The 14,974-nt window shown below is 44.1% G+C and overlaps 1 protein-coding gene across 1 annotated transcript in view; it reads left to right on the plus strand.

The window, feature by feature from the left end:
- LOC134983061 (ecto-ADP-ribosyltransferase 5-like) overlaps positions 1-14,974 on the plus strand; it is a gene marked incomplete at its 3' end in the record, with an annotated part of 230,495 nt that overhangs the window by 92,713 nt on the left and 122,808 nt on the right. The window contains exon 3 of the mRNA XM_063948756.1: positions 1,669-2,362. Coding sequence (XP_063804826.1) covers positions 1,669-2,362 — 694 coding nt within the window. The remainder of the gene's footprint in view (positions 1-1,668; positions 2,363-14,974) is intronic.

The following is a 14,974-nucleotide window of genomic DNA, read 5'->3' on the forward strand; positions in this document are numbered from 1 at the left end:
ACAACATTTTGTTGCATCTGAAGGAGCCACTAATCCACCACATCCACACTCAGTGTGACATGTCCCCGACCCACCCAGACACAAGACGATGCACTCCCACAGACACTGCTGCCTTGCCCTACAAATATGTGCTCTTGTTCAGGCCGTAATTAGCTGTGTGCTAAGGGTGCCTCTACAGGGGTGGTCTTCAGTATGCCGGCGGTCGGGCTCCCGGCGATCAGCATACCGGCGCCGGGAGCCCGACCGCCGGCATACCGACATTTATTCTCCCTCGTGGGGGTTCACGACCCCCTGGAGGGAGAATAAAATAGTGTGGCGCGCGTAGCGTGGCTCATTTGCGCTCAGCACACTGTCGGTAAGCCAGCGGTCGGGCTCCCGGCGCCGGTATGCTGGTCGCCGGGAGCCCGGCCGCCGGCATATCGTAATGAACCCCCTCTACAGTACACCAGTCTGGCTCTGGAATCAGAAGACAAAACACGGGTCTATTCATGAAGCAGTGAAAAGAGTGGAGAAGGGAGCCTGTGGAGAAGTTGCCCATGGCAACCAATCAGCTACTCCGCACAATTCTATAGTATGCAAATTATAAATGTAACTTCAGTGTTGATTGGTTGGCATGGGAACTTCTCCACTGGCTCACTTCTCCACACGTTTCACTGTTTCATGAATAGTTGGTTGTCTAACTATTTAACATCAGAGACGCCCACACTCTCCCCTGGCAGAAGACCAAGCTCCCTGATGACTGCCTATTTATTTTTTCTTATCGTCTGTATTCATCTACAGACCCTCTGAGGACTCTGACTAGGGGCTGGATACAACGTCTGGATTTAAACAATGGGATTTGGTTAACTGATATTTTGGTGATGGAGTTTACCTGTCAGGATTCTCAGGGTGCGGGATGTAGAGGGAGGTATTGTGACTGGCGGTCATATAACTACATCCCGGTATATCATCCCATAGTAGTGCACTACTACCGTCATCTGGCATCGTTTGAGAACAATTTTCCAAGGTGTGGGCATCATCATTTATTACATAAGCACAGGTGAGAGCAGGCGCCCGACTTTTGTAACCAAAGATGCTGTCAACCCCTCCACTCTGCTCTTTCCACATCCCTCCTTCTCAAATCCAAGAGCAATAAAGGAAACAGTGACGGCTGGGCCGTGTGGTGTGTGACATGGTGCTAAGTGAGAAGTGGCCATTTTTTTTTATATATAATATTTTGTGACTTTTGATTTGCAATAAAAAAAATGGAGGGCCATTTTAGTGAGAGTCCCAGAGGTGTCCGGATTCTGTGTGGCATACTGTGTATAAGGGGAACTACTGTGTGACGTAATGTGAACAAGGGTCATTATTGTGTGCAGTAACATTAATAAGTGGCAATACTGTGAGACGTAACGTTAGTACGTATAACAGAAATAAGCAACTATTGTGCAGCTACTTACCTGCAGGAAATACCCTATTTTGTAGGGGACTCGCTTTCTTTCTTTAACATATGTGGGTGGGGTGGGGGGGGGGAATGTTCTTTATGGCACAGGGCACTAAAATGTCCAGTTACGGCTCTGCTCTTGTCTGTAGCCTCAGAGTTGGGCACCTGATGATGATGTCAGTGTTTGCACGTTGATAAATTAGCCTTAGAGAACCTGCGCACAATAATGACACTTGTCTTTGCAGGTGGCTGCTCAGTTTGTGCAGTTGGGAATGTATGAAGATTCCTTTGATGACCAATATGTTGGATGCCTCAACCAAATGGAGGCCCTAGCGCCAGATTTACTGAGATTGGAAAGACAGAATGACAAGGAATTGGACAATGTTTGGGAAGAAGCTTCTGAAGCTTGGCAGATAGTAAAGCCCTCAATGAAAACTCTTCCTGAGGGATTTAAAGATGAATATGGGACAGCGCTATTAGTGCACATCACTGGTAAAACTAATTTAGTCCCCGCTGTACAGCAATATGGCTTTGCTCCCCAATCATTCAGGTACCACTCATTGCAATTCTACGTCACCAGAGCCATGATTTTGCTCCGAGCCGGGTGTGATGGGAAACCATTGACCACCTATTGGGGGACTAACGGTTTTTTTTTTGATCCGCCTCCTGAGCCCCAGCAAAATGTCAGACTCGGACAAATCCCTTTTACAGCTACTGACTTCAGTGTGGCGCTGCACTCTGGACATCATTCTTTCTTCAACATCACCACTTGCTTCGGGGTGGAAGCAGACAATTTCAGTAACATCTTTTCCAATACAATTGTAATTATTCCAGTGAATGAGGTGTTTAATGTCTCCAGAAACACCGAGAAGGGGAACAATTTAATTCTGCAGAGCACTGAGAAGAGGTGCAGCTACTACAACTGTGCCTACCTGGGAGGTAAGTTACTGACTTACTGAGGTCTAACAGAGACAATGATGTCAGTGTCACCAAATGTTCTTACTCTTCCCAGCCCCACCCTCCCTTCGTCCACCATGCTTTGCGGGGTTTGACTGGTTGTCTGCGTCATGTCATTACCAAATGGTCCAACGGGCACTCAAGTGTCATTCCAGTGTTACCTCTTCCAGCATCACAGTGGAGCACACTGACACAATTACAGATTGTACTGTGGTGGCAGATCAACATTTTTTGAGTATTAACTCTTTGGGTTATATCTGCAGGTTCCTCGCCCCATCTTACTGACACGTCCCCACAATAATATTAGATCTAAGACAAAAGGATGACCGGATTACCTAAGCAATGCTGTCCTTTCATGCCCAGAGCACAGACACAGTGTATGCCGCTATTGTAATAAATGCAGCAACGCTACAGGGCATACGGTCATCACACCACAGGCGTCACCGGTGTTGTCAAGGTTGTTATTATAAATATAAATATATATTAAACAATAATTTCATAGGGTATGTACAGTCTCTACTCCAATTGCTTCCACTGCTAGTGACAGTGGTGTAACTAGAATTTTTTCTTCCCCAAGCCAAAACATTCTCTGGTGCCCCTCCCCCACCTATAATTGTCACTAGAAAAGTGACAAATTTGTGTTGCCACAAAAAGAGGGCGTGGTCTTTTTTTAAATGGGCATGGCTTTGCATAAAGGGGTGTGGCATTGCAGGAAAAAGACTACCTTATACCCCAGTTTTGCAACCTGCACGCCCAAACATTGGCCACCACAGGAAAAAAAATAATCCTGATTCATGCCCCTTACATTATTTGTCATTTTTCCTCCTTATAGTAATGCCACATACTGCAATGGCCCTTAGACATTATGCCACAGACAATAATGCCCATCACATAATATGCCACACACCGTAATGCCTGGGACACATTATGCCACACCGTAATGCGTGTGACACATTATGACACGCATCGCAATGCCCGTTATTGTTAGGATCTCCTGCTCTGTGCTGCCACGTCGCCATGGCAACCGGGAGGCAAGTGTTAGCGAAGTAACCTGAGCACAGCTTATACTCTGGTCCGGGTTTTTACTGTGCAGTGGTTACAGGCTCTGTGCACGGCAGGGAATCCGGCGCTGGTTTTGTGCTCACAGTCTGTGAGGTCTGAGTGGGGCGTGGACAGCACCTGCTATATAAACCATCCTCTCAGGCTAGGCAAATGCTGCTGAATCTTTGTTTGTTAGTCAGTTCCAGAGAGTTAGCTAGTACTGTGTGACTTTGTATTTACTTGCTGCTTACTGCAAATAGGCCTTGGGATTCGGTACTTCATTCTGCCAATCCGGACCTAGCAGTAAGACTGGAGTCAGTGGTTTAACCTGCTGGGGTTCTTTTGCTATTCTGTGAACCCAGCAGGTTTGCGGCTGTACTCTCAGACCTGCTTGCTTAATCCTCCCTCACTGTGCAGGGCGTCCAGGTGTCAGTTTAGTGGCAGTAAGCTGAACCTGTGCCCTGCAAGTGGGGGTTAGGATTGTGGATACTCTCCTTGTGTCTATATTACTATCTCTGACCAAGGAGTTTATTCCCACACCCGTTGGTAACCCTTTGGGTTTTTTCTGTTGCTCTTAGCAACATCATTTCGGGTGCTCCACATGTTAAATCACCACATCTCGCTTCATTGTCCGCTCTATTCCATCTGAGCATTCCTGACACTAGGGAGACACCCAGTTCCTGAGCCTTTGGGCTTCTCCGTTCACTTTGTGTTTATTAGTTATTCCATCACCTCCTGTGTATGTTATATTATACTGTCTGTGAGTTCGTTTGCTTCACATCCCTCTCTGTTCATACACCGGTATACTCCTGTTAGCACTGGTGTGCGTAACAGTTATACATTATGCCACACACTGCAATGCCCCTGATACATTTTACCACATACCACAATGCCCATGATATAGTATGCCACACACCGTAATGCCTGTGACACATTATGCCACACACCGCAATGTCCATTACACATTAAGCTACAAACTGCAATGCCCGAGACATTATAGCACATACAATGCCTCTGATACAGTACACCACACACCACACACCGTCATGACTGTGACACATTATGACACACACCACAATGCCCGTTATACCCTATGCCACACACCGCAATGCCCGCTATACATTATGCCACACTGCAATGCCCCTGAGACATTATACCACAATGTCCGTGATATAGTATACACATATGCCCCCACAGTACCAGATACACATGCCCCCAGTGCCAAATATGCCCCCCCAATATCAGATACACATATGCTCTCAGTGCCCCATATGCCCCCCCCCCCAGTGCCAGCTACACATATGCCCCCAGTGCCAAATATGCCCCCCCAGTGGCAGGTACAAATATACCCCGTGCCAAATATGCCCCCCCCCAGCCAGGTATACATATGCCCCCAGTGCCAAATATGCCCCCCCAGTGCCAGTCACACACCCTCCCCGGGCTCCCCCACTGTTGTGAGTTTTGGGAAGGAGCTGGAGGGCACAGCGCGCACCTCTCCTGGCTGTGTCCATCCTGTGTGTGTCTCCAGCAGCGTGTCTGTCAAATGAAGTGCCGGGTCGTGACCCAATCAGAGCTCACGGACAGGCACTTCATTTAACGGACACGCTGCCACCGCAGACCCATGAGGGACACACAGGAGATGCACACGCTGTAGTGTCCTGTGTCCATCCTGTGTCTCCGGCGGTGTCTCTGTCAAATGAAGCGCTGGTTCATGAGCCAATCAGAGCTCGTGGACCGGCAGCTGCAGCTCATGATTGGCTGCCGGTCTGCGAGCTCTGATTGGCTCACGAACCGGAACTTCATTTGACAGACACGCCGCTGGAGACACAGGACGGACACAGGAGAGGTGCGTGCTGTGCCCTCCTTCCTGGACTCACACACAGCACAGCAGCAATCAATGGCGGTGCCCCCGCAGCCCTGCAGCTCCAAGCCTCCGCAGTGGCTGCGGGGGTGGTAGTTACGCCACTGGATAGGGAGATGGAAAAAAAACAAGGACTCAGGAACGGGGTAAGTGTAGGAGCAGGTGAGGGGGCAGTGGGAAGGAGCATGAGACAGCGTAGAGTTTGGTGAGGGACAGAGTGGAGACCCAGCCCACATACAAATACACTCAGGTGGGGCCACCTTCATGTCTGGATGACCAAATGTCAGCACCAACTACAATACCCCATGGCTTTCCAAACTGCTCCCACAATACCCAGCAATCCTGCAACTCTGTCCTACATCATCCTGCAGACCATACAATCACCCCCTCCACACCTTGCTACCCATGGTAGTGCACTGTATTTCTGCAAAGGGCCCAAAGGCATGTGATCCCACAGCAATCTGAGGAGCAGAGAAAGGACAATCCATCAATCAGCAGGACAAGGAGCCAAATGCACTCACCATGTATGGCAGGAGAAAGGTAAGTATATATAGGAATTGATTGTGGCGGAAATTTCTGTGCAATCAGAGGAACTTAGAGAGGCAAAACAGAGTCTAACTGGGGAAGAGAGAGAGAATTGTGGATGGAAAGAAAACTGTGTGGGGAGAAAGAGAGAATTGAGTGGGGACAGAGACAATCGGGGCAAGTGAGAGAGAGAAAATGGGAAAAGAGAAAATGGAACAGGATAAAGAACTGGCGGGGGAAAATAGAACTGGTGAGCAGAAGCAATGGACGGAAAAGAGAGAGAAAAGGGGTGATAGAGAGATCCTGGGGTAGGATAAAGAACTGTGTGGTAGAGGGAAAAAAACTGGGTGTCAGAGATGCCTGTTCTAATCACCTACTGATTGTTGTCAGGGGCCTGCATTGTCCAGTGTAACACACATCATATATAACATGAAAAAGTGAGCCAAAGGCCAATAAACTACTGTAATTGGGCAGCATCAATGTAACAGCCTAGCTGTACAGGCTATGAACTCATTGGATGTGGCTAGTGGCCTCCCACCAACCCAAGAAGAGGTTGGCGTATGTGGAGGCACAAGCTGTCCCCATCGCAGTCCCTCTTACTTAGAGGAATAATTGATCACAGAAGGTAAACTAGTTTTTCCTCAAAACAAATTCTAAGTGTTCCAACAGGAATTCTCCAAATCTTGCATCTTCACATATCCTCAAGAAGTGATTGGTTGCTACAAATCCCACCTCTTGGTCAATACTTGTATACAACACTTCCACGTCCAAGGTAACAAGTAGATAGCTGTCCTCCATTTTGATGTTAAATCCCTTATCCCTTAAAGGAATCTAATTGGTTGTTCCAGAAATCTCACAAGTCCTGAGACGATCGGTCATCCTGGCGGTCGGTTAATATAAAGCAACGTTTCCTGTTTACTGAGGTATAGACGGCCAGTCCATTCATCACGGGCAGCATACTCCATCTCGGTCTCCCAACCTAGGACACACACAGCACCAGCAGACATTGCCCGTAGCCAGAGCCGGCCTTAGCTATAGACAGGCTAAGTATTTGCCTAGGGCATCCAAGCATGTCTAGGGGCATCCAAGCATGTCCTGCAGTATCTCATGCTGGGAGGGACAGTCTACAAACTATCTGGTACTTTCCAAATGTATTCAATCAGTACTTGTATACACTGCTGTTTACATTTGTCAAATAGAATGCAGACAGTCCCTTAAACTCCCTCTGACATGCTTGAATGCCTCTGACTTGTGAGACCTCAGACAGGAGAGGCCCGGTAAATGTAATTACTGGACCTGTGACATTTTCATTGACTATATAAGGTTATTGCTGGATGGCTCCTTATGACATCACATGTGTATTTGGAAGACTGCTCCACATAAATCTGACATCGCCTATATTGCTTATGCACATGGGGAGGGGGACCCTGCCATCCTGTGTGTCCCTTATTCCTGTGCAAACCCCAGGTGTCTGCAGGGACATAACATGAGCAGTGTTCTCCCCACACTTTATTTCTCAGTCCATGCCAAAAAAATACTCCTGCCATCCAGCACTGTAACGTGCTATATGAACTGTCAGTGCAGTGTGACTGGAGGGCAGAGCATATCGCTCCCACAGTATGAAATAAAGGGCATGTAGCTGCCGGGAGTAACAGACACCAGCAAACACACTGAACAGTGAAGAGATTGGACAGTTGCTACATGTTTGATACTGGTCTTTTTGTATAACCAGCAAGTGTGGCAGTATCTGGACATTGCTGCTATCTGTTTCCAACGAGTAAGCGAAAATAAAGGGTGAGGCTGGCAAAGGACAGCATATCCTGTGAGCTCACATCCTTTGAATAGGTGGGAGCGCAAGCATGCACCCACCCATCATGTCACCCCCATCTCATAAAACGCAGTCACGAATCAAGGGAGCTGCAGGGGCGCACACACTGACTACCGGCAAGCAAAAGTAAGTTTTCTAAAAAAAGCTACTAGCATTACTAATGTTGGGCATATGTGTAGGGTGCATTACTGTGTGGCATTATGTGTATTATGGCCATTACTAATGTGGGGCATATGTGAAAGGTGCATTACTGTGTGGCATTATGTGTATTATGGGCATTAGTAATGTGGGGCATATGTGTAAGGTGCATTACTGTGTGGCATTATGTGTATTATGGACATTACTAATGTGCAGCATATTTGTCAGGTGCATTACTGTGTGGCATTGTGTATATTATGGGTATTACTAATGTGGGGCATATGTGTAAGGTGCATTATTGTGTGGCACTATGTGGATTATGGGCATTTCTAATGTGCGGCATATGTGTAAGGTGCATTACTGTGTGGAATTATGTGTATTATGGGCATTACTAATGTGGGGCATATGTGTAAGGTGCATTACTGTGTGGCCTATGTGTAAGGTGCATTACTGTGTGGAATTATGTGTATTGTGGGCATTACTAATGTGCAGCATATGTGTAAAGTGCATTACGGTATTGAATTATGTGGATTATGGGCATTACTAATGTGGGGCATATGTGTAAAGTGCATCACTGTGTGGCATTATGTGTATTATGGGCATTACTAATGTGGGGCATATGGGTAAGGTGCATTACTGTGTGGAATTATGTGTATTATGGGCATTACTAATATGCAGCATATGTGTAAAGTGCATTACTGTGTGGAATTATGTGCACTTTGGGCATTACTAATGTGGGGCATATGTGTAAGGTGCATTACTGTGTGTAATTATGTGGATTATGGGCATTACTAATGTGCTTCATATGTGTAAAGTGCATCACTGTGTGGAATTATGTGTACTTTGGGCATTACTAATGTGGGGCATATGTGCAAGGTGCATTACTGTGTGGCATTATGTGGATTATGGGCATTACTAATGTGCTGTATATGTGTAAATTGCATTATTGTGTGGAATTATGTGTACTTTGGGCATTACTAATGTGCTTCATATGTGTAAAGTGCATCACTGTGTGGAATTATGTGTACTTTGGGCATTACTAATGTGGGGCATATGTGTAAGGTGCATTACTGTGCGGAATTATGTGTATTATGGGCATTACTAATGTGGGGCATATGTGTAAGGTGCATTACTGTATGGTATTATGTGTATTATGGGCATTACTAATGTGGGGCATATGTGTAAAGTGCATTACTGTGTGGAATTATGTGTATTATGGGCATTACTAATGTGGGGCATATGTGTAAGGTGCACTTCTGTGTGGAATTATGTGTATTATGGACATTGCTAATATGGGGCATATGTGTAAGGTGCACTACTGTGTGGCATTATGTGGATTATGGGCATTACTAATGTACTGCATATGTGTAAGGTGCATTACTGTGTGAAATTATGTGTACTTTGGGCATTACTAATGTGCGGCATATGTGTAAGGTGCATTACTGTGTGGCATTATGTGTATTATGGGCATTACTAATGTGGGGCATATGTGTAAAGTGCATCACTGTGTGGAATTATGTGGATTATGGGCATTACTAATGTGGGGCATATGTGTAAGGTGCATTACTGTGTGGAATTATGTGTATTATGGGAATTATTAATGTGGGACATATGTGTAAAGTGCATTACTGTGTGGAATTATGTGTATTATGGGCATTACTAATGTGCAGCATATGTGTAAAGTGCATTACTGTGTGGAATTATGTGGATTATCGGCATTACTAATGTGGGGCATATGTGTAAAGTGCATCACTGTGTGGAATTATGTGTATTATGGGCATTACTAATGTGGGGCATATGTGTAAGGTGCATTACTGTGTGGAATTATGTGTATTATGGGCATTACTAATGTGGGGCATATGTGTAAAGTGCATTACTGTGTGGAATTATGTGGATTATGGGCATTACTAATGTGCAGCATATGTGTAAGGTGCATTACTGTGTGGAATTATGTGTATTATGGGCATTACTAATGTGCAGCATATGTGTAAAGTGCATCACTGTGTGGAATTATGTGTATTATGGGAATTATTAATGTGGGACATATGTGTAAGGTGCATTACTGTGTGGAATTATGTGTATTATGGGCATTACTAATGTGGGGCATATGTGTAAGGTGCACTTCTGTGTGGAATTATGTGTATTATGGACATTGCTAATATGGGGCATATGTGTAAGGTGCACTACTGTGTGGCATTATGTGGATTATGGGCATTACTAATGTACTGCATATGTGTAAGGTGCATTACTGTGTGAAATTATGTGTACTTTGGGCATTACTAATGTGCGGCATATGTGTAAGGTGCATTACTGTGTGGCATTATGTGTATTATGGGCATTACTAATGTGGGGCATATGTGTAAAGTGCATCACTGTGTGGAATTATGTGGATTATGGGCATTACTAATGTGGGGCATATGTGTAAGGTGCATTACTGTGTGGAATTATGTGTATTATGGGAATTATTAATGTGGGACATATGTGTAAAGTGCATTACTGTGTGGAATTATGTGTATTATGGGCATTACTAATGTGCAGCATATGTGTAAAGTGCATTACTGTGTGGAATTATGTGGATTATCGGCATTACTAATGTGGGGCATATGTGTAAAGTGCATCACTGTGTGGAATTATGTGTATTATGGGCATTACTAATGTGGGGCATATGTGTAAGGTGCATTACTGTGTGGAATTATGTGTATTATGGGCATTACTAATGTGGGGCATATGTGTAAAGTGCATTACTGTGTGGAATTATGTGGATTATGGGCATTACTAATGTGCAGCATATGTGTAAGGTGCATTACTGTGTGGAATTATGTGTATTATGGGCATTACTAATGTGCAGCATATGTGTAAAGTGCATCACTGTGTGGAATTATGTGTATTATGGGAATTATTAATGTGGGACATATGTGTAAGGTGCATTACTGTGTGGAATTATGTGTATTATGGGCATTACTAATGTGCGGCATATGTGTAAGGTGCATTACTGTGTGGAATTATGTGGATTATGGGCATTACTAATGTGCAGCATATGTGTAAGGTGCATTACTGTGTGGAATTATGTGTATTATGGGCATTACTAATGTGCAGCATATGTGTAAAGTGCATTACTGTGTGGAATTATGTGTATTATCGGCATTACTAATGTGGGGCATATGTGTAAAGTGCATCACTGTGTGGAATTATGTGTATTATGGGAATTATTAATGTGGGACATATGTGTAAAGTGCAGTACTGTGTGGAATTATGTGTATTATGGGCATTACTAATGTGCAGCATATGTGTAAAGTGCATTACTGTGTGGAATTATGTGGATTATCGGCATTACTAATGTGGGGCATATGTGTAAAGTGCATCACTGTGTGGAATTATGTGTATTATGGGCATTACTAATGTGGGGCATATGTGTAAAATGCATTACTGTGTGGAATTATGTGTATTATGGGCATTACTAATGTGGGGCATATGTGTAAAGTGCATTACTGTGTGGAATTATGTGGATTATGGGCATTACTAATGTGGGGCATATGTGTAAAGTGCATCACTGTGTGGAATTATGTGTATTATGGGAATTATTAATGTGGGACATATGTGTAAAGTGCATCACTGTGTGGAATTATGTGTATTATGGGCATTACTAATGTGGGGCATATGTGTAACGTGCATTACTGTGTGGATTTATGTGTATTATGGGCATTACTAATGTGGGGCATATGTGTAAGGTGCATTACTGTGTGGAATTATGTGTATTATGGGCATTACTAATGTGGGGCATATGTGTAAGGTGCATTACTGTGTGGAATTATGTGTATTATGGGCAGTACTAATGTGGGGCATATGTGTAAGGTGCATTACTGTGTGGAATTATGTGGATTATGGGCATTACTAATGTGCAGCATATGTGTAAGGTGCATTACTGTGTGGAATTATGTGTATTATGGGCATTACTAATGTGCTGCATATGTGTAAGGTACATTACTGTGTGGAATTATGTGTATTATGGGCATTACTAATGTGGGGCATATGTGTAAGGTGAATTACTGTGTGGAATTATGTGGATTATGGGCATTACTAATGTGGGGCATATGTGTAAGGTGCACTACTGTGTGGCATTATGTGGATTATGGGCATTACTAATGTGCGGCATATGTGTAAGGTGCATTACTGTGTGGCATTATGTGTATTATGGGCATTACTAATGTGGGGCATATGTGTAAAGTGCATTACTGTGTGGAATTATGTGTATTATGGGCATTACTAATGTGGGGCATATGTGTAAGGTGCATTACTGTGTGGAATTATGTGTATTATGGGCATTACTAATGTGCTGCATATGTGTAAGGTCCATTACTGTGTGGAATTATGTGTATTATGGGCATTACTAATGTGGGGCATATGTGTAAGGTGAATTACTGTGTGGAATTATGTGGATTATGGGCATTACTAATGTGGGGCATATGTGTAAGGTGCACTACTGTGTGGCATTATGTGTATCATGGGAATTATTAATGTGGGACATATGTGTAAAGTGCATCACTGTGTGGAATTATGTGGATTATGGGCATTACTAATGTGGGGCATATGTGTAAAGTGCATTACTGTGTGGAATTATGTGGATTATGGGCATTACTAGTGTGGGGCATATGTGTAAGGTGCATTACTGTGTGGAATTATGTGTATTATGGTGCAAACGTCAGTTCACTTACAGGACTAAAGGCTATACTTTAAACACACTTAATACACTTTAATGTTGAGCCGCTGCGGCCGCTGTAATTAATCTTTCACCCTTATATTGTTCACAAATCTTACGTACACAAGATCGTACAGTGTATGCACTCTGCGTACGTATGCCGAAAGGGCATAGTGACTACACAGTTTGCGTACACAGGCCTATACGCTAATAGCACAATGCAGCAGCCCGAGTGGCTGTAAATACATTTTAAACCTTAGCAAGGAAATGGGACACGACACCAATTGTAATTCAAAACTATGTTGGGGTCTAACCCACCAACGGTTCTTTGCTTGCAGGGGGTTACAATATAAACAATACAATACAATAGAAAAATGGCTACAGTCAATGGTACATAAGTTTTAGTTTCGCCTGCGCTTCCCAGTCTGGTCCTCAGTCATAAAGGTAGATGACCTTCAGAGTCTGTGTGTGACCGGGCATCCAGCTGGCTCTTTTATACAATAGTCCAAAACCTAACACAATGGATACTGTAATCTCTTTGTCCATTGGACACAGGGATGGTCATTTACAGTACAGGAGAGGTCATAGGTCGGTTTGAATAGGTGGGAGATGTCTGTTCCAGGTGCACTTGCAGATGTTCTCCTCTGGGTTACCGCCGCATACCAAATGTACAGTAAATACAGTTAATATTTATATTCTGCTCCTGCGCATAACTATTCACAGGAGCGTGCGATCTTCTGCAAACCAACACCGGAATATTACCCTTAATATACCCTACAGCTGGATACGAAACACCACCTTATAACCTAGTTCTGTCCCCTTTTATCCTGTAAAGGTGAATCCCTTTGTTCTGATACCATTTAAACTATTGTAACTTGCTGGTGTGGTGCAGGGAGACTATGTGTACATTGTGCACTATTTGGATTTAATATGTAATGTGTTTTTATGCCTTTTCCATGCGATCACAAACTCTACCGTAAGTATTCATACCACGCGCTAATACGCAGGACCGCGGGAGCGACCATACGCAAATTGCAAATATGCGCACGCACGGCAGAACAAGTACGCGCACGGAGGCCATCTGTGTGTAGTTTGTACATGATGTGTGTACTGCAATATTTTTCGACTTCGACAGTCCACCCTTTGGCAGTCACCAATAACTGCCACTAACTAATCAATAAACAGAAAAAATATCTATGCAATATATACAGAAGCTTGGATGATCGGAGGGGAGTTGTAGGCGGGAATTGTATGACCTAGTGGGATAGTAAAAAGCATGTATGTGTGAATCCATGTCTGAGGGGCATGTATCATCATGCCGTATATGTTCTAAATAAGCTTCAAGGTATTGCGAAGTATACATTAAATCGTTCTCATCCCGTATCAAGGGTCTGTAAATGGGCCAACAAACACTACCGAGCTTTTTTCGGCTTTTTGTTCCAACAAATGGAGTGCACATTTAGTTGATGATACATGGAGGGGGAACATATGTGAGTGCTACTATATGTGGATACCACCTGCCGACTATGTGTGCCATTACCTGGAGGTTGCAGAGATGAAGATAAGACATATATATAAAAGTACATTCACATAAACATTTTGGGTAGGGCTGACGTCTTTTCCGGTTGGATGTATCTGGGCAGAGGGGGAGACAAAGAAAAACGGGTGAAAGAAACAGGCCATGAAATTAATTTGCAATCCTTATCATAACACTGTCTCTATGGATGGATCATAAATTAAATCTGCTGCTGTAACTGCGCCCTGCTCCTTAGACTCATCAAATTTGTGTCGTGCTTGCGCCGCGTTAGAATTTGAACACACCTAAATATCAAACCAATAGTTATAATGACTCCCAGGATACAAAGGAGAAACTTCCCCACACTCATAATGACATTTTGAGCCCACTCTCCTAAACCCGAGAACCATTTGCGTGGGTTCAACCATTAGACCCAGCCGGTCAGTTCATTACCCACCGTCATTAAGGTAAGGTTGTGCTTCCTCCTAAACTCCCACTTTAACTGCAAGATCTCGTCCATCTTCTGATCGATGATCTCCGTGGGGTCATCAGTGCTGTTCGTAATATACGTACAGCACTTCAACCATATTGAGTTGCCAGAGTAACACAGTACCCACCTGTCACGGCTGTAACATAATTAAGGACCATCCTGTGCTGGATCAGTTCCTTCTTGTAGGCTTGTAACTCCTTTCCCAAATACCTGAAGGTGTCATCATACATCTCAGTGATATTATCTATCAAGTTTGCTAGCGCATGTATATACCTATAATTTATAGTTCCTCTGGCAGTACGGGTGATGTCTAATGCGAGAAGAAACTGAATTCTGGTGGATTTGTGGATCAAATCAGAGGCTGCGTGCTCTGCCCTATCTATGAGGTGTCTCTTGATGATGTGTTCATAGTGAGTATGAGTATAAAGAGCCTGAGCACTGTGGTGAAAGTCTTTCATTTTATCGTGGGTTATGGTCATGACCTCCGGTAGTACTCTCC

This window comes from Pseudophryne corroboree (genome assembly GCF_028390025.1).
Source record: "Pseudophryne corroboree isolate aPseCor3 chromosome 2 unlocalized genomic scaffold, aPseCor3.hap2 SUPER_2_unloc_4, whole genome shotgun sequence".
NCBI classification, from domain to species: Eukaryota; Metazoa; Chordata; class Amphibia; order Anura; family Myobatrachidae; genus Pseudophryne; species Pseudophryne corroboree.